This window comes from Eumetopias jubatus, unplaced genomic scaffold (assembly GCF_037043125.1).
Source record: "Eumetopias jubatus isolate StellerSeaLion01/CBP00866 unplaced genomic scaffold, mEumJub1_p1.0 scaffold_1, whole genome shotgun sequence".
NCBI classification, from domain to species: Eukaryota; Metazoa; Chordata; class Mammalia; order Carnivora; family Otariidae; genus Eumetopias; species Eumetopias jubatus.
In genome coordinates, this window is record NW_028274807.1 from 166,406,348 (window position 1) to 166,427,246 (window position 20,899).

General features: G+C 52.2%; 1 protein-coding gene across 10 annotated transcripts in view; it reads left to right on the plus strand.

Moving 5' to 3' along the window:
* The first annotated feature begins 569 nt into the window (after positions 1 to 569).
* Positions 570 to 20,899, plus strand: part of ATP2B2 (ATPase plasma membrane Ca2+ transporting 2) — a 116,327-nt gene continuing 95,997 nt past the window's right edge. For all 10 annotated transcript variants that reach the window (XM_088021701.1, XM_088021697.1, XM_028101852.2 and 7 more), the window contains exon 1: positions 570 to 768. In XM_088021701.1, coding sequence (XP_087877827.1) covers positions 570 to 768 — 199 coding nt within the window. The remainder of the gene's footprint in view (positions 769 to 20,899) is intronic.

Sequence of the window (20,899 nt, forward strand, 5' to 3'; positions counted from 1 at the left end):
GCTGTGCCTCAGGGGTGGCATATTGTAGAGTGCCCAGGTGGGCTCCAGTATATTTAGATTTACAGTGTGAGCTGGTGTGTTATGGGGTATTGTAGGAAACACCTGTGTTAGGGTATGTGTATATGTAGGGGGTGTTATTTGGGGTGGTCTGTGTGGTGTACAAGCAAATGCAGCCTGGGCCCTCCCGAGCCCCTGTCCCATGAGTCCTCCAGTGCCTGACCCTTGTCACCACTCTGTGCTTGCCCCCACAGGAGCCACCGCCCATGACCATGTAGATACCAGCTCCAGGGAGCAGCATGGGCCCCACTGAATGGAGACTCCTGGGTCTACAGCCCTGAGCCCCTCCGGCCCCTGGACGTTGCCCCGTGCCCAGGGACACCCCTTGGAGCTCACCACCGCAGTCGCCAGCCCACCTCGGCCGCCCCCTCCCCCTGGGACCCAAAGTCGGCCACCAGGAGCCACAGTCATCCAGTGAGGTTGTGCTTAGGACAGCACGCGGAGCCATCGCCCAGCAGCCTCTTGTCCAGCGCTGACTCTCGGGCCCAACCCAAGCAGGGACTGGAGCAAACATGGGTGACATGACCAACAGCGATTTTTACTCCAAAAACCAAAGAAATGAGTCAAGCCATGGGGGCGAGTTCGGGTGCACAATGGAGGAGCTCCGCTCCCTCATGGAGCTACGGGGCACTGAGGCTGTGGTCAAGATCAAGGAGACTTATGGGGACACTGAAGCCATCTGCCGGCGCCTCAAAACCTCACCTGTCGAAGGTAAGTATGGAAGACTTGAACACAGTGCTTGGATTTAGGATCCAGCCACCCAGCCCCTGGTCTCCCTTCCCCAGGCCCCAGGAACCCCCTCATCTGGGCTTAAGCATGGGACCACAACATTGCATTCAAATCCACATGCATTCAAATCCATCTCCACAACCCATGTCACTGGCCTGGGTTGTGTCCAGCTGTCCCAAATCCAAACTCTGATGGTGGCCCCCTAGGTCTCTGGGGCAGCCATAGGCCATGGAGCTGCTGGAAGACAGGGCAGGCAGGAAGATGGGCCATTAGGGAAAGGTGACAGATGCCTGTGTGTGTCTTGCCCTGCGGTTGGGTGTGGGGCTTTCTTGTAATTACCAAAATGAGCAGACTTAGCATTTCAGGAGAGAGAAGTTTCAGTTTCTGGGGGCTTGGCTGAAGGGGACCAAAGCCAGGTTATCTGCTGTTGGGCAGAAAGAAGAGAAACCAGACCAGCTTGAGCACCAGAGTGTAGAGTTTGGGTCCCCATCCCCACGGCTACTTTCCCCTTGCCATTAGGGAGAAGAGTTCCCTGCATAAACCCCAAAGGTTTGTGTGTGAGCCTCTTCCCTGGCACTCCCCCAGTCTTACAGATTTGTGCAAAGAGGCTGTGCTGAGTCTCAGTTTCTTACTGTGGAAAAGGGAACCAATGGCTACCTCATAGTGCCTACCAGAAGCCTGAGCATACGGTAGGTGCTCGGTAAGTGGCAGCCATTCTTATTCTACTTATTCTAAGCAATGGATGACAATCCCTCCCCCAAGTCCAGATCACAGCTAGGAGACAGACAGCATCCGAATTCTTATCCCCATGTGACAGATGAGAAATCCAAGGCCAAAAGTCCTTCCCGTCCTGTCTCCTGGCTCCAGTCCCCATGCCCTGGGCACTGCTGGGCACCAACTTTCAATGCATTTCCTGCAGAGGCTGCTTGGGAAGGGGCTCTAGCCACTCAGCTAGGCAGAAGTTTAGAAACACCTTCCTTCCTTGGTGGTGTTTGGTTTTGTTTGGGGAGTAGAGTAGGAATAGAGGAAACATCCTTTCCTGATTTCGTGGTACTAACTCAGAGCTTGAGAACAGCCACATGTTCCCTGAGATGGGAGCAAGCTCTGCCTGGGGGCTCCTGGGCCTCTTGCAAACACACCAATCTGTGGCAGAATGGCTCATGCTCACCTCCGCCATCAAGTTGGCACACCTGGCCTGCTAGGAGGCAGGGTCGCCCCAGGAGTCTTTGTCTTTTCAGTGGGACCAAGAGATTCTCTTGAGTCAGGAAGTCTTAAGTGTCTGTGGATCTCAGACCCTGCAGAGAACCTGCTAAAAGCTGTGGTCCTTTTTCCCAGAAAAAAACCAACCGCATACTACAGATGTGGTTCACACCGTCAGCACATTCGCAGAGCCCCTCGAAGCCAGGCCGTGGACCGTGGCATATGGACCGTGGTGTGGAGAAACCCACCTCCCCTCCCCACCCCCCTGACAGGCTCTTGGACCCTGGGAAACTGAGCGGCCCGTGGCCAAACTCCAGCTCTGTGCAGGGCCATCACCATTTGGTTCACTGTGTCCCCGGCTGCGTCCTGCTGGAAAAGCATGAGCACGCCAAAGGGCGGGAATCCTGTCCAGCTCCTCCCATACCTCTAGTGCCCAGTCTGGTACCTGGCACAGAAGAGGGTGGATAGCTGTCCGGTAAAGCCCTGAGATGTGGCCACTGAGTCCCCAGCCCACGGGGAGCAGCTGAGCAGCCAAAACAGCCCATAATCTAGCCCAGGTATAGCGTGGACCCCAGAGCTCAGAGGAGAGGTGAGGTGGGCAGGCAGGGAAGGTCAGGGAAGGCTTCCTGGAGGAGGAGGTACTTGAACTTGGCTATGGAGGAAAGAGAAGGAAAAGCATGTAGCATGGCATAGAGAAGCATTTTTTAGATGGAATTCCACAGAATGCCAGGGCACTGCAAAAAGGTAGGCATTGTGTGGAAAATAAAGGAGACTCGGCTTTATCATCTTCACAGTGGAAGGAATCATGACAGCTCTGAATATGGCTCAGCCGCCTGTCAGCCATGTGTGCTGGGGGCTTTTTGGTTTGACCTCCCTGGGCCTTGGTTTCCTAATTTCTCATAAGGACCAAGTGAGATCTCTGATGGGAAAGATCTCTGAGAAGGGGGAGAAAGCCCGTAGCAGGATTAACCAGAGGCCCTGCTGTGTTGGTCCCTAGAAGGATCTCCCAGGGTGCAGTAGAGGTGTGGGGAGAGGCAGAAGAGCATAATGCTACAGACCTCAGACTTGGATGACCTGGGTTCAAATCCCAGCCCTGCCATTTACCAGCTGTGGGATTCTGGGCAAGGTATCAACCCCTCTGTGCCTCAGTTTCCTCATTTGTAAATTGGGACAATAATAGTGACTGTCTCATAGGGTAGTGAGGACACGGTGAAGTAGCTGAGAACAATGCCTGGCCCATGGATAGTGCCATGTGTTAGGATTCAGGCCCAGAGACTAAACACCTCCATTTCCCCGTCAGTAAAATAGGTTGTGAATGCTGAATGAAATTAGGCCAATTGCCCAGTCTCTAAGTCTCAGTAAATGTCAGCTCTTGTTGCTGTTGTTTTCATTATGGTTATCACAACTCTGGAAGAAGCAGTTGCATTCTCTGGAAAGGGTGGAATCTGACCCTTCTGGAATGCTGGCCAATGTCTGTGAATGGTGCGACACTTTTTACCAGGCTGTGCTACATTCTTATCACACATGTTCCTAGAAGCAGGTGTTGCTACCCCATTTCACAGATGAGAAGCATGAGGGCTCAAGGTCACCACCACTGTCCACATCAGAGCAGACTTTGAACACAGCTGTCTTGGACACCGTCCCGAGATGTGTCCCCATGCGTGAGCCAAGCGTGTGCACCTGGGAACAGTCCTCTAAAGATGCCTTCTGTCCAACAAGGGCCTGAGTAGGTTGGGGCCACCAAGGAACTTTTCTTTATTCCCTCTGGTGTTCAGCATTCATGCCCTATTTGGCCCTCTTCTGACTTCGAGAAATGCTTGGTCCTCCAGCCCCAGCCCCCAGCTGAAAAGCCACATGGTCTGGGGCTGTACCAGCTGTAGATGTGGACTCAGGTTGGCCGTTCCCAACACCCTGTGCCCCACGTCTGCTGACGTGAGCAAGGAGCCGGCCTCTGAGTCACACTATAGGAAACTGCTCTGGGCCATGCATAAATTAGCCTTCTGCTTCACATCCAGCTAATTTTAGGCAAAAAGATCTCTGCAAGTGATAGAGGTGGGTTGACACCATGAGAAATCCACTCCCACCCGGAGCACCACCTGCTGCCGGCCAGGGGCTCAGCTCCCAAGGCCTGGCAGTGTGGAACTTTCCCCCTGAAGGCCTGACTCTGGTGACAACTGGGGGGTAAACCTGGCTCCTTGTGAGGCCAGGGGTGGCCTCCGTCTCTGATCTGAGCTCCATTCCTTCCCTCCTCCACTGTTGGTTCCATTCCACTCTGGCAACGCCCTCCCCTCCTTGCCCTCCATTGCTTCCTTTCCTTCCACACCTTCCAACATAGGACGGTAGAGCCCAAGACCCAGGTTTAAATCCTGCCAGGCTTACTCTTCAAGGGTCATTGACTCTTCAAGGGACACATGAAAGAATTCAGTTAACTTCTCCAAGCCTCAGTTGCCTTGTCTGTGAAATGGGAGTAATAACACTACCTACCTCACAGGTTGTTGTGAATATTAGATAATCCACATGAAGGGCTTAGTATGGTATATGACATGCGCTAGACACTGCCAAAATGATGTTCATTATCATTGTTATTATTGTAGCCAAATTTTTCTTATAAAAAACAACATGCATCAGCTCTATCCCCATGAAAGAAATAGGCAACTAAATAAGATGGTACCAGGGCACCCCAGTGGTGTGGTTGGTTGGGCATCTGACCTGGTTTCAGCTCAGGTCTGATCTCGGGGTCCTGAGATCAAGCCCCACATCCAGCTCTGTGCTCGGTGGTCTGGTGGGGGGAGTCTGCTTGAGTTTCTCTCTCTCCCTCTCCCCCCTGAGCACTCTCTCTCTCTCATTCTCTAAAATAAATAAATAAATCTAATAAATAAATAAATAAGATGGTACCAAACAAAGAGTTAATATGCTACCAGAGAAGGCTTCCCAGAGTAGGCTGCTTTTCGATTAGTCTCGAAAACTGGATGGTAGGTATTGGGGTGGCCTGTGAGGCCCCAGAGGCAAGAGCTGTTTGTCATTCTCCACTGTGTTCTCCACACCTGGTACAATGCCTGGGGGCTCAAATAAATATTCACAGAAAGAAGGGAGGAAGACTGAGAGGTAGGGGATGACTCTGGGCCCCCCCACCCCTTGTGTGGGATGGAAGGCTGCAGAAGAGGGACAGGACACGGGACAGCTTGTGTCACCCATGGAACAATTGGCTTCAATTCCCCAAGCTCCGAGAGGCACTGCCCTGAGCCACTTGGCATGCATACCCCTTGTCCTTCACTTCCAGCCCCCCGCACCTCATGCTGTCAGAAGGGGCAGCTCAGACAGGTCCCGCTGAGTCCTCCCTGCATTGTGCATCTCTTGGTGGGGGAGAGAGGGGAACAAAGAAGGGGGGCAGCAGCAGGGGTGGGTGGGAACTGGATACTGGAGTGTTGTGAAACGGAACCTCCAGTTAATTTTGTATGAATCCTATGGCCCGCCCAGGTAGAGGCGAGAGTGGGGCTGAGGGAGGAGAGCAGAGTGGATCACGGGAACAGTGCCTCATGTTGCATAAACGCGATGTTAAACCAGAACGCCCCTCGGACCCGGCAGGGCCCGTGTCGTCATCCACAGAGCCGCCACCAGCTGGGCACGGGGGAGGGTGTGAAGGCAGCGTGTGTTTTCAGTGTCTCTGGGCCCCAGGCCCAGGCTGTGGGGGTCGTCTGTCTGTCGTTGTGATGCTCTGTTTCTCCGTGTGCTCCATCTCCCCAAGCATCACCGGGGCCCAGAGAGGTTGATGGGGAAACCGAGGCAGCCACAGATTTCAGCCGCGTCCCAGGCAGGGTGAGGTTGGGAACCGCTCAGACACAGGATCCATGTGGGGAATTCACGGCCTGGCCGGAGAGGCGCGAGAAGGCCTCTCACCGGGGTCTTCTGGTGAAGTGATCGTGCTCCATCTTCTAACCCAGGAGTTTCAGGTGTCAGGTCTGGAGGAGAAAAGTTCATCGAAATACTTAAGAGGCTGAGGAAGTGTAGCTGCCTTCTCAGACATGCGGGGGTGCCGGAGGGGAAGGCATGTAGGCTGGAGAGGTGTTCTGGCCTCACTTCTGTCACCAAGCAGGCTCCTGACCTCGGGCAGACTCTCAGGACCTACAGTCTCCTCTGTGAAATGGGAATGGTCTACTTCACCTTCTGCCATGTGGAGACAGTGAGCTGAAAATCCTTTGAAAGTTTGCTACAGAAGAATCATCTTCCAGTATTCACTGAGTATTTCTAGCCAGCAGGATTCTCTTTGATAGAAACCCATCTCAAACTGGCTTATGCAAAAGAGGGATTTTTCTGGCTTGTGCAACCGAAAGGGGCAGGGACGTTCTAGCCTCAGGCAAGGCGGGGTCCAGGGCCTCCAGGGCCGCAGGATGGCTGCCCTGTTGGCCTAGTCCTCGGGCAGGCCCCCACCCATTATTAGCTTCAGGTTAACATCCTCCCGCCCTGACCCCCAGCAGCCAAAGGCACCTCTTTCCTCATGGTCCCTCCCCTAAGTCCCAGAACAAACTCTCATTGGGCCACCTGGAATCACGTGGCCCATCTCGGCCCAATCCCTGTGGCCAGAGGATAGAGAAGGCTGATAGGTCAGACCCCGGTCACATGCTCACCCCAGAGTGGTGCGGGTCGCTCCACCCAGACTCCGTGGCGATTGTGGGAGGGAGATCGTCCTGGTGGGCCTGCTCCGTGCTGAAGGCCCCTGCGTGTGATGGGGAGGGTGCGGACGAAGAGCGGGCGTGCTTTGAGCCCTTGAGCAGAGCTTAGCCTGGATGGGGAGAAAGGGTAGCCGAGGAGCAAAGGCAGGTTCAGGAGCGCCAAATACGCAGTGGTCATAGCCAACCCCAGCACCATTAACGTTCACACGGGTGAAGCAGGCATAGCTGGGACCGTCCACGGGAAGTAGGGATAGGACTAGTGTCCCCGCGGGGAAGTGGCCAACTCCGTGTCATGGTCAAATCCTGGCTGCACTATTCTTATCCCGCTGTGGAACATTGGACCCCTCTGTGCCTCGGTTCCCTCCTCTGTAACATGGGACAATAACAGTGCGTCTTCCTTAGGGTTCCCGTAAGGATCCGAGTAACATGCCTAAAGTGCTTGGTGTCTTCACGTGGTAGGTGCTGCCTCTGTGTGAGCTTATTCTATGCTGAGGATTCTCTGTGTGACTTTAGGGCCACGTTGGGTTTAAATTAGCAGAGAAGAGAAAGGTGGCTTATCTGGGCAGATCAGTGGGCTTGAACAACACATGTGAGGCTGTGGGTTAAAAAAAAAAAAAGCCCCGTATCTGATTTGCAATGCTTATACACACCCCCCCCCCCACTGCCATCACCAGGAAGAATAAATCCCTTAAAAGCACTAGCTTTCTGTGAAAGTTTGATGAATCACATGTGGATGCTTTCCAGAATGCCGCCCTCACATCTTTCTGAATCATCAATAAAATAAACCCACATGTTGATTGATCTGTGCTGTCCATTTTCCCAGGTGGGGGCAGTGGGGTGTGTGCTAGGCAGACAGTTCTGCAGGCCAGGGGGTGGCCGGAAGGGTACAGCACAGTTAGCGGAAGGGCCCGACCCACTGCTGACCGAAGGGCTTCTGGGTGGATTCCAGCAAGTCTAGACGGACTGTTTGTTCCATGAACAATGCTGCTTGGCCTCGTGGGTGCTTTGTGCAGTCAGGCATCCAGAGGGGGAGTGGAGGCTATAAGCATTTGTGGGGAACATTTACAGGTGGGCCTCACACTATGCAGACCCGCTATAAGAAGAGCCTGCATCCCAGAGCTACCCGGCGGCTGTAATTTACTGCCTACAAACTCATCAGGGCCAGGCCCTTGCACTGGGTTGCCTCATGCGGTCTTCACAGCAGCCCCTGGAGTGGGAAACAAAGGCTTGGAGAGAAAGGGGGCCCTGATTCTTGCTCTGAAGATATCTTTGCTCTGCAGAATAAAAGTGCACTAAACACTAAGTGCCTACTATGTGCTTGAGAATGCAAAGAACATGGACTTTGAGTCCCAATTCCACCACTGAGGACTTTGAACAAGTCATTCCATCCCTCTGAGCCTCAGTGTCCCCATTTGTAAAGGGCATGATCATAATGCCCACCTCCTGGAACCATGGACACAGGTGTTCAGTGAGTGTCCCATTGCTTCCCCTGCTTCGGTCATGCCAAGCGGAGATGCAGGCCGACAAGGCTGACACACATGCCCTTGTTGAACACATATGTACTGTGCACTTACAATGGGCAGCTTGAGCCATACTGCTCTTCTGGAAAGAGACGTCTCCATGCCACTCAGGAGCAATGTTTGTGTAATGTGGCTGTATGCAGGACAGGTGGGAAGGCCAAGACAGGGAGGGACAGCCTTCTAGGATAGTCCCTCTCCATCCAAGGATCAGGGGCAAGGAGAGGGGGTTGTCAGACAAGAGACAACTCCAAGGTCACAGAGGCAGGCAAGAACCAGTAGGAAAGGGAAGCCAGGGGCAGGGGCCAGGGCCTCCATCCAGCCAGAGGGGAGGAGGGAGGAGCCCCTCCTGTAACCCCTCCCCATCCAGAGCTCCCTAAAGATTTCCAGGAAAGGGGGGTGCAGAGCTGGGTTGTAAACTTCCCTGCCCTGAAGACTCTCCCAGTCTAGCTACGATACCAGTTGCAGCTGTGATCCTAGAGATTCGTTAACACATCTTGAGCGCTTGCAGACCAGGCTTGCTGTGGAGCTTCCACTACTACCTCATTTCATCTTCTGAAACAGGAATTGTTCATATCCGCAGCTTCCAGATGAGGAAATTGAGGCTCAGAGCAACACTAGTAATAAGGGCCCGAGCCAGGATCGGTACCCAGGCAGGCTGGCTCCTGAACATGGGCACATAATCCCCTTAATCTACTGTCTCCTGCTGACAAAAATAACTATACAGCCAGAGGGAGTGTGCTGAAGGTCATAGGAGGAGGCAATCCAACCCAGGCCCATCGGAGACAAATACAGGAGAGGCTTTCTCTGAGCTAGGTCTCAAAGGCCAGGGAGGAGCTGAATATGCAGAGATGGGAAGGAAAGCACACTCTTAGTGAAGAAAACAGCATGAGCAAAGGCCCTGAGGTGGGACCTGGAATGGTATGGGAAGAAATGAGGAATTCGTTGTGCTTGGAGGCTAGGATGTATGTATCTCAAAGGGCAGAGAACTCCAGCCCACAGACTAGAGATTGATTTTAGTAGACTGTGACTTTTAGTTGGTTTGTTCATGCTGTGTACAGACTCAGCTTAGGCAATAGGTATTTATATTTGTGCTGTCCATGAGAGTGTAAAATGGGCATGAGGTGGGATGGAGTGAGGGGCAGGCACGGAGAGTACAGCCCCTCTCCATGGGCCAAAAGAGCCAAAGAACTTGCTGAATGTAGGGAAATTGAGGGTTTAGAAAGGTGGTTCTTATACTGGGTTCCACAGTAGCACCCCAGGGGACAAGGAGATAAGTAGGTGAAGTTCTGGGCTTCCTGCCCCACCATGTACCAAAGCAGCTCCTTTTTTTATCTGTTTTGCAAGGCGAGGCATCTGGTAAGATTTTTTTTTAACAAAGAGTTTTAAAAAAAAACAAAAGAAAAAATTTTGAAAACCCTTGATGAAATTGGAGAAAGACAGTTAACTAGAGTATCTAAAAGCCTGGGTTGGGGCCCAAGTTACATAAGTTCTCAGGGCCTCAGTTTTTACATCTGTAGGATGGAGCAGGTGATATCCAGCTCCCAGGGCCCATACTAGTCTGTGGACTCAATGAGAAAACACACAGAGGGCCTGGCCCATGGTGGAGCCTCACGAGAGGATTGTCTGGCTTCATGGGTTGGGCCCCCAGGGGGTGCAGGAAGAGGACACTCGGCCCACCGACCTGTGTTAGCAGACGAAGTGAGCTGGGAAGACTCGGGTGGGGACCATCCTGACTTTGGCCCTTATTAACTGAGACCCTCTCAGGCCCACCCACCCCCACCCCGCAATTCTGTGCCTCATTCTCCCCATCTGGAAAATAAAGAGCGTGGGTCTGGTTGTCTCTGAGGCTCTTGCAGGCTCAGACATTCTAGAATTCTAAACACACTGCCTCCGCGCCGCGAGCAGTACAGACATCAGACTGGCCAAAGGGTGGCTGACTCACAGCCAGTCCCCAGTTCCCTCTTCCCCTTGGAAGACTATGGCCTGGGAATCCTGGGCGTGTGGCTGAGGCTCCACCCCAACACCTCCACAGCCATGCCTGTGGCCCCTCAGCCCCAGCCCGGCCCTTCCCTACCAGGCGGCCTCCAAGTCTTACACACACAGGCCTCCAAAGGCCTGTGGGCATTCCCTGGCAAAAATTCTCTGGCCCCTGGAAGCCCGGGGGCCTGGACACCTGTTTCTGATGACTTTGCCTCCCTGGGTCTCGATCTCCTCATCTGCCAAGTGAGCTAAGGGGTGAGAGATGTTACTCAGGAACTGCAGGCTGGACTGTCTCCAGTGTTAGGGTAACCTCAGGGGTTCACCCAGCCTGGTTCCCACAAAGCTTGAATGAGCTGAGGCAGCCTCTCCCTCCAGACCTGCCTGTCACAAGAGAGGCCCCGCCAGGGCAGGTAAGTTATCTATACAGGCCCCCCTCACCGCACAATGATTATCTTACTCCTCCTGGCGCAACCCAGGCCCCTGCTGTAGTTTCAGACACAGAGTTATTTATAGGCAGTGGAAATTAGCACCTCAGCTGCTGATTCCCTAGTACCCCCCTGCCAGCATGAGCCTCCATCCCAGAGGGAGGCCCCCTGGAAGTCTTCGTGGTCCCAGCAAATGCTGGGAGCAGCAAAGGCTCTGCTCTCTCTGTGGGATAGCTTCGGACAAGATGCCATGGAGTTGAGAGGCCAGAAGCGAGAGCCCTTCTAGCTGAAGAATCTGGGGAGGTTTCATGGAGGAGGCAGTATGTGAGCAAGATGTTGAAGGATAGGCAGGGTTTGCAATGGGGAAGGGCACTCCAGGGAGAAGAACAGTGGGGACAAAAGCACAGAGGCAAAGAAGAAGGGTGTGTAAAAGGAAGAGCCATTCATTGTTTGGCTGGAGCTTGGCGGGGGGCTGGGGGGAGCGACTAGAAGTAGTGACAGTAATTAAGGGTAACTGAGCATTATAGATCTTCCAGACACCGTCCTGAGAGCTTTACATACATCATTACCTCATTCAATCCTCCCAACAACCCTCTGAGGTAGGCACTAGGATTATCCCCATTTTTACAAATGAGGAAATGGAGACACAGAGAAGCTAAATCACTTGCTCATGGTCACACAGCTAGTAGGTGCAAGAACCAGGATTCCGATGCCAGCAGGCAACCCCAGAGCCCAACCTAGGAACCTCTATGAGGGGATCTGAATGTTGAGCCAAAGGCTTGGGCTTAAATTAGGAGACGGGGGGAGCCCCTGAGGGTTCTTGAGCAGAAAAGCAATGTGGTCAAGACAACTGGTCTGGCAGCCCTGATTTGGATTGGAATGGGGAGATATCCCAGGGGATAAAGCCAGGGCAGAGGGAGGGGACAGTCATTGAGAGAGAGGTGACAAAGTTAGACCTGGCCATGATGGTGGCAATGGAGAGGAGGGAGCGCCAAGCAGCAGGACTCAGCCTGTGATGGGTGGTCAGGGAAGAGAACCATGTCAATGCAACTCAGTTTTTAGAACAGCAGCTGACTACTCGTGGAGGAGACTGGTTGATAGGAGAGAAGCAAGGTTGAGGGCAAGACTAAAGGTTCATATTGGGCATCATGCACTCTTGGAGCCTGGGGGAAAGGAGAGCAGGCATGGAACACGGCAGAGAGGCTAGACCTGGAGGTGAAACACCTAGATGACAGAGAAGTCCTATCTCTGCTCACAAGTCCCACACCCGCATGGGGCGTGGGGTGGGGGGGGGCGGGGGGGTGGGTTAGCCACGGGAGGGCAGAGACGTGGGCCTGTGGTGTTCACTGCTGTATCCTAGCACCTAGAACAGTACCCAGCATAGAGTACACTCAATAAACATGCAGGAATGAGTTCACCTGGAGCACTCATCAAGCAGAGGTCCTTAGGGACCACCACCTACTAAGGGAGCAGGCAGCTGGCAAAGCAGGAGATGTCAGAGAGGTATAAGAAGAGGGTCACCTGCAGGTAGGGTATGATCAGGGTGTCTGACACTGGATAGGCAGTCGGTTAGACGTAGAGGTTGTCAGGAGAAGTTCAAGGGGGACAATAAAAGAGCAACAGCCTTAAGGGCAGGCTGCTGGATGAGGTCTTGGGAAACGTCTGCTGAACAGAACAGCGAAATGGAGCATTCCCTGGGACTATCCCCCATCACCCACATCAGCTCAATTGGGTGAGAGCAGATGGAGCAAAGGCCTGAGGGACTCACGGACCCACAGGACCAAAGGTCTGGAACAGGTCTCAGGGGCCGTCCAGCAATTCCAGGGGCCCATGGGAACACGGACACCCAGGAGGGAAGGGATCTGCCCAAGGGCACAGCTCCCATGACTGGGGAGCCCCTAGTCATCCCTACACATGACAAAGGGAGAAGAGTCCCTCCTCCCTGCCCCCAATGCATCCACCCTTCTCCCCAGGCCCCGCGGCTTCTCATCCATCCCTGCACTGCCTCTGTGCTCCTTTCCAGGGGCCACCATAACAAAGGACCGCAGACCCGGGGACTTAGACAATGGAAATATGTTGTCCCACAGTTCTGGAGGCTGGAGGTCTAAGTTCAAGGTGTTGGTCAGCAGGGTTGGCTCCTTCCAAGGGCCATGAGGGAAGCATCTGTCCAGGGCCTCTCTCCTTGCCTTGTGGATGGCCCATCTTCTCCCTGTACCTTTTTTTTTTTAAGTTTCATTTATTTATTTGACAGAGAGAGACAGCGAGAGAGGGAACAAAAGCAGGGGGAGTGGGAGAGGGAGAAGCAGGCTTCCCACCGAGCAGGGAGCCCGATGCGGGGCTCGATCCCAGGACCCTGGGATCATGACCTGAGCCGAAGGCAGACGCTTAACGACTGAGCCACCCAGGCGCCCTTCTCCCTGTGTCTTAACATTGTCTTCTCATGCATCTCTGTCCACATTTAAGACACCAGTCATAGATGATTAGGGCCCACCCTCACGGCCTCTTAGTCACCTCTGCAATGACCCAGTCTCCGAACGTGGTCCCATTCTGAGGCGCTGGAGCTTATGGTTGTAGAGGGACTCAATTCAACCCAAAACAGTGTTATTTGAGACAATCACTTCTGTGCTTGAAGACAGTTTCTCCCCTGTCAAGTGGGGACATAAATGGGAACAGACGAGGCCCATGGTGGGGGCAGATGAGCTCACTGCCCAATGGGTGCGTATGTCTCCAAGAGCCTGTCGCATGCTGGGCATTAGGAAGTAGCGATACAACCTAAACCTTAAATAGCAGACGCCCTAGGTCTGAATCCCAACTGTGCCACTTACTTACTTGCTGTGCTGTGCCAAGCAAATGACTTCACCTCTCAGAACCTGTTTACTCATCTGTGAAGTAGTACTTATTCGTGGGCCCCTGTGAGGAATACGTGAGCAGATGCGTATAAGAACACACAGCACAGAGCAGGAAGCCTGCAGGGAATGGAGACCATTATTATTATTCTCATTACCATTGTCATCATTCACATAGGTTTAAGAAGGCGAAGCCCAGAGAGGGAAAAACCCTGCCCAAGCTCACATAGCCATCTGGCACAAAACCAAACGAGAACTCAGGTCTCCCGATCGACACTCTCAGCTTTTTATTTTATTTTGTTTTACTTTATTTTATTTTATTTTAGAGAGAGAGAGTGTGTGTGAGCAGGATGAGGGAGAGTGGGGCAGAGGGAGAGGGAGAGAGAGACTCTCAAGCAGACTTCCCACTGAGCACCGAGCTCAATGTAGGGTTCAGTCTCATAACCCTGAGATCATGACCTGAGTGGAAATTAAGAGTCAGACACTTAACCGACTAAGCCACCCAGTCTCAACTTTTTAAACCACATCTCTGTGTGATATTTAAAAAAAAGGCGGGGGGTAATTCCTAAATGCCCAGTATTAGGAGAGCAATGAAGCCTACTTTCAGCTTCTCCATGTGCCGCATGGAACACTGTGGAAAATAAATGGTAGTCACTGAGAACGTGAAGCAGCATGAATGAGGTCTTGAAATAGGTGATATGAAAACAGTGGGGTTGGGGCGCCTGGGTGGCTCAGTCGTTAAGCGTCTGCCTTCAGCTCAGGTCATGATCCCAGGGTCCTGGGATCGAGCCCCACGTCACGCTCCCTGCTCTGCAGGAAGCCTGCTTCTCCCTCTCCCACTCCCCCTGCTTGTGTTCCCTCTCTCGCTGTCTCTCTCTCTCTCTGTGTCAATTAAATAAATGAATAAAATCTTTAAAAAAAGAAAAGAAAAGAAAACAGTGGGTTTACCAGTGACCACGGCAACAGTCTTACAAAAACAGATGCAAGGGAGAAGCGGCATAAAGGAAGCATCCCGAAGGGGCCAGTGCTGGGGCTAAGGAATAAGAGTAGGGGTGATGGTTTTTCTTGCAGTGTCTCTTTCTGCATCTGTGGGAATGTGGTTCTGAGACAGGCCAGCTGAGCACAGCTGCCCGAGCAGCATGAGGAATATCCCCGGTCAGAATGCTCCGAGTTGGAACAAGGACTGGAAAACAGAGTTGAGTTTTCAGGAGGGAAATTGGGACATGCAGGGGTCAGTGGCAGGATGGACAGACCCAGTGTCCTTTGGGGGATGTGGGGTGGGAAAGAGTCCACTCCAGCTGTCTGGGTCCCTGTATTACTCAGGATTCCAAGCAGGGCTGTGCTGGAAGATGTGTAGCTCGCAGCTGTCTGGGGAGCGGGGGAAGGGGGAGTCCTTGTCTGTAGCACATGCAGCTTTCTGTGGTGTAAACACTGCCACCATGTCACCAGCAGGACGGCTGTGAATGCAGAGTTGGGGAGAGAGGTGCAGCAGTGCGCGCCGTCTAGTCGTGCTACTGTGCGGGGGCGGTGGACATCTGTTAAAGAGAACAGATCACAGCGGCATTTAGTAAAATACTTAGGAAGGCATGAGCGTGAGGAATTGGTGGTCTTTTCCCATATAGTTTGTATAGCGTGTAAGTTTATATCATTTAATTCTAGTGATGGCTGCATCGAATAACCAGCTCACAAAAATATCTGAAAATTTAGCCGTTGGCGCTCACAAGAGGATGTGAGCTGGCTCTGGTGCATCACTGATTCCAAGTCCAAGGAGAGAGCCCAGCGAGTGGCCTGGCTTGCTCACGTGCCCACCTGCCCAGGGCAGGAAGTGGGGGGAGGGGCATCCTGAGGGACAGCCCCCCAGACTCCTCCCTTGGAAGAGACCTACTTTCCCAAAGGAAGGAAGAAGCCACTGGATGGCCAAAACCCAACACCCGCTTTTGTTTCTCCTTCATAATTTCTTTAAGTTGTATTTTTTTCTCTTACATCTTTTTTATTCTTTCTTTTTTTTTTTTTTAATTCATCATTGCTTTGAAGTCCCAGAGTCTCTAGAAAGAATTCAGGGCTTAATCCTGAGAGCAGCAAAGCAAAGGACCCAGCCAGGAGAGACAGGTACAGGGGCTCAGAGCAGCCACATCTGCCCACATCCCCACCCTGGCCCAGCCCCCCACCCTCTCCATGGAGGGAGGTACATGAACTAGACCTTCTGTCACGCTGTCTGAGACCCCACCCTTGGGGATTCTCCCAAGAAGACACAGACATTCCCTGTCAAAGAGTGTCTTAGGGCAGAGTCTTAGCAAGGATCCCCAAGGGTAGGTAAGGGGGAACGGAGAACCCCAGGGGTCTGGAGCAGCCCAGATATGAGGCAAGTACCCCTGCGGGCTTAGACCTAATGTCCAAACAAGGCCAAATGGGCATCATAAACATAGTGAATCTATGATTTACCAGGGAGCCCCACCAACCCTCTAGGAAGATGCTAGATCTCTCTTGTGGCCACATGTCCCTGGTTCGTGGCCACAGATGTCCAAAGTGAAGAACCAGATCCCCACCCAAAAAGCTCTTCCAGCTGCCCCCTTGTTGGGGACCATCTGGTGGCTGGCAGGAGGCTCAACCTGGGCAGGCTCAGGAGGTTGATTTAGACCGCCCCGTCCTCTAGGGATAGCCAAGTCAGCCACCACTTTGTACCAAGCAGCATACCAACATGCCACTGTTTTCCCCATTCTGCAGATGAGGAAACAGGTGCAGAAGGGGTGACTCACTTGCCCAAGCCACACCCCAGTGGGAGTAAAACTCTGGGCCTGGATGAGGCCATGCTTCATCCTCTTAACCGGCTGTCAAAAGGGGATGAGGGGTCATCCCCTGGACTCCGGGCTCCCCACAGGGTGGTGCTGGAACTCTGGCCCAGAAGCCTGGGAGTTTTCCATTGCTCCCAAACACACTGGAGCTCAGGCCCAAATAGGAGAGAGAGGGGCCAGGGTGGGGGCCAGGCAAACCCCTGCTCTGCCAATGAACTTGATCGTGGTTTCCAGGTCTCACTCACCTGCCTCTTTTCTGGCCAGCAACATTCTCAAGGGCCTCCAGGTCTGGATATTGTAGGCTATAAAAGTGGAGCCCAAATCCCAGGTCCAGGGGTTGGGCCAACTGAGGATCCAATGTCAGCAACTCAACTCACTCGCTGTGTGACCTCAGGCAAATTACAGTCCCCCTCTGAGCCTCAGTTTCTTCATCTGAAAAGTGAACTTAGATATGCCTACCTACAGGTTACCAGAAAAATTAAATGAGAATAATGTATGTATAAGCCCCTCCCTTTTATATCCTCTCCCCCTCCAATTATTCGCCCTGTCGTGGCCTGAATAAACTTAAATATGAATCTACTTGTGCCACCATTTACTCAAAACCCAATGGTTCCCACTGCTCTTAGAACAAAACTGAAACTCTTTACTGTGGCCTTCAGGCCTGGTGTGATCCAGCTGCCACCCTGTTGCAGGGTCCTCAAGGACAGGCTTCCAGGCCCACAGGAAATGAGAGTCCCTAGAGCTTCCTTTAAAACTACAGAGCTTGCCCTTCCATTGATGCCATATTGGGATTCCAGAATAAATTAAAGATAACAAGATAAATGATAATAATTATAATGTTGAGATTACAGATGACCTACCACTTACTAATCCCCACCAAATTTCACGCATCCTCTGGTGGGGTATGCCCCATCCTCTGGCTGATAATCACTGCATTCATTTAATTCATCTATCCTTTGAAGAAGCATTTATTGAGTACCTACGTGATGCTAGTTGCTATCCTAGGTGCTGGGGATACAGCAGTGAACACAGATACCTCCCCTCACAAAGTTTATAGAGTCCAGTAAAAAATGCAGAAGCAAATAAATGAATAAGAAAATATATCAGGTGGATAAGGACTTCGAGAGCACCCATGGGAAGGGGCAACTAAGATGGGCAGTCAGGGAGGGCTTCCCTATGGAGGTGATATCTAACCTAAGCCTCAAATAACATGCTGCATCCCCATGGTCGACTGAGGGTGAGTTCTGGTCAGGCTCCTGCTGTTCAGTGTTTTAAGATCCCCTGTGTCTATTCCCTGGGCTCTGGCAGGCACTCTGCTAGGTACTATAACCTTTCATGATCTCTTTTTATATCATGGCTGGCCTGGGAGATAAGCCTGTTCAGCCTCCCATTTTATAGTAAAGAAACGGAGGCTCAGAGAGGACTTGCACAGGGTCACACAGTGATGGGTCACAGAGATGGGACTTGTCTTTGAGTCCACTAACTTTCCCAATCTTGTCCCCCTTCCCCCACCTCTTTTCTTGCTGGGATGCATTTGGAGAAATCACAGTGTCAGAAAACGAGTCCCCTAGTCTGTTAGAGCCTGGAGCTGTCAGCTGGGAGAGAACCAAGTCCCAAGAGGCCACTGAGTGTTCACTAAGGTAAAGGGGTTACAAAACTGGCCCAACCCCAGAGGAGTAAGCATGCGGGGAAAATCCTGGGCAAGCAGGGGAAAAAAATCCCTACAGAGGCAAACTGTAGAACACTGAGGGTAGCTTTGTAAATTACCACACGTTGGCTTTACTTCTAAAAGGCGAAAGTGTTTTTCTTCAATAGAATATCTGGTGGGTAGGCGGGCACCATCTTAGACTTTTGGGTTTTATGCTTCCTGGGGGCAGGGGCCGTTTCTTTTGCCTCTGAAACCCCAAGCACCTAGTGGGATTCTAAGTAAGTGAAAACATAAGTGATGATTGCATGCACGTGTGCATGTGTGCAGCCTGAAGGCTCCTCAGTCTACCTCCCCCCAACCAGAACCCACTGCCCAGCTCAGCATGGGGACCACGGAAATATCAGAGACTAACCCTGGCCAAAGCCCCCAGCAATCCACCCGCGCCCTGTACATGCCCTGACCCAACTTCCCTGCGTTCCCGCTGTCTCTGGTGTGCGAAGGTATGTGCCTTTCATCCCCCCCAGAGGTCCCGCCTGGGGGAAGGTACCAGCCAGGGAGGGGCTGTGATCTGACTAGCAGAGATGCGTCTCCTGCCGCCCCCTTGCCAGCCTCAAGGACGCATGGGCTGGCACGAAGCCACCAGCATCCTCTTGAAGTCCTGGGAGATCTAATTACCCAGACAAGGAGAAAGTGTTGAGCAAGTGAGCACCGGGGTTTGGAATGATCAGTTTTTTGACTGCTGCAGCTAATGTGGGGCCAGGCTACAAAGCTGTCCCTCTGATGTTCTGCTGACGGGCCCATGAGACGGCTGACTGTTTGATCTGGAACTGCAAGCTTTTCTGTCACCCCCAAAGGCTTTCCTAAATTGTCCTAACAATTACCATCTCAGGGAGCCAGTCATGCTTCAGGCTTCCGCATAGTAACAGTGCAGAAAAGGGCAGCCACAAGGTAGGAGGCAAAGGGAGACCCCACTTGAGGCTGGGGTGAGTCCCCTCCTTGGGGTTTAATTCTGAGCACAGGGTGTGGCCTGGAGGACTTGCCCTTTAAATACCACATCCTCATTTCGGTATGACCACCATTTTACAGATGAGGAAACTGAGGCACGGTGCGCCCAAGGTCGCTCACTAACAAGTTGCAGGGGTAACATCTGAACCCAGGCCTGCCTGGCCCAAACCCCTGCTCAATGTGTTCCAGATGCCCTCGAATCATAGATATTTTTTTCCCTCTCCCTATTTTGTATGTTAAAATTTCAGAGGATCTTGAGATGCATGATACTATCTAGCTCTGTCCAAAAGTTTTGACCCAGGGCCACCTGGCTGGCTCAATTGGAAGAGCATGCGACTCTTCATCTCATGGTTGTGAGTTTGAACCCCGCATTGGGTGTAGAGCTTACTTACGAAAATAAACTTTACAAAGAACAAAAATATAAAATTAAAAAAATAATATTATTAGGGGCGCCTGAGTGGCTCAGTTGGTTAAGCGACTGCCTTCGGCTCAGGTCATGATCCTGGAGTCCCGGGATCGAGTCCCGCATCGGGCTCCCTGCTCAGCAGGGAGTCTGCTTCTCCCTCGGACCCTCCCCCCTCTCATGCTCTCTCTCTATCTCATTCTCTCTCTCAAATAAATAAATAAAACCTTACAAAAAAAATTTTAAAAAAAAACACAAAAGTTTTGACCCTGAAAAGTGCTAAGAATGATGACTTTCTGCATGTTTTTCAGTTTACAGGCATTTTTATTTTTTTGCTATACATCCCTGAGAAGGAATTTCCTCCAGTAGATGTGGGGCCAAGCAGTAGGGGTTTAAGGATGTCAGCTCATTATTTTTTTGCTATACATCCCTGAGAAGGAATTTCCTCCAGTAGATGTGGGGCCAAGTAGTAGGGGTTTAAAGGTGTCAGCTCATCCTCCCTCGCAGAGTAGAAAAGCCTGAAGTAAGACAAAAAGGTCACAAAGGCTCGTGGACGCCCTCTAAGCAGCAGGCACGGGAAAAGTTATCCACTGATTCACCAGATGTTTCTTGAGCACTTACTATGTGCTAGATGTAATTGTAGGCCCTGAGATAGACATAGCAATGAACAAAATAATGAATGTCACTGGGTCAGTGGGTCCTGCACTCCAGTGTGGGTGACAAGCCAAAAACCAAGTAAAGACCAAAATCATTGAGACTGTCCGTCGTAAGAAACGCTCTGGAGGAAATGAGCAAGGGGCTGAGTTTGAGAATAACAGAGTGGATCCTCTGAGACCCTGGGATCAGGAGGCAGAGAAGACCTGGAAAATGAGAGGAGGCTGCACGTTGGAGGGCAGGGAGTGGGGAGTGGCCTGAGCAGAGGCTGGTGGGTGGGAGAGCCTGAGAGGTGAAGTGAGGGGAGTGAGCCTGCCTGTGGGACATGCACACAGTTTCTTCTAAAGCGAGGCACCCCTGCTGGGGGTTGAGAACAGGGAGTGATGCCTCATCTCAAGTCATTCTAACCGAGGCCCTGCAAGGCAGGTACGACATCCTCGCTCTGGCAGGTGAGGAGAGGAGACGTGGCTACCCGGTGGGGAGGTGGCAAGGCCACTGTTTGAACCCATACCTGGATGAGGGCCTCTGCATCCATCCTGCCTGCTGGGGGAACCCCAGCCCCAGTCTCTGAGCACAGTGCCCTGCCCCCCACCTGCCTTGGGGCTTTGTTCTGTTCATTTTAGTTACGTGGCACAGGCCAAATAGAACTCAATGGAATGTGACTTGAGGGAACGTTTTGCTTCCCCATGAAATTACAAGCCGCTACAGGATGTATGTTCCTGGTTGCTAGGCAATCAGGTGTGACCTGTGAGCAGTGGGGGCTTCTTCTGGACAGAGGGACTGGTCCATCCACCCTTCCCTTTCTACAACCTTCTAAGGCCCAGGCCCTCCCAGGCAGAACTCCAGGGACTCACAATGAGGGGGCAATTAGTGACAAAGCATTCATTCTTATGAATAATAATATTCTGAGGGCACATTCGATAACTTTCCAGATAAGCCTAACTATTCTGAACTGATTTTAGTTTTATTG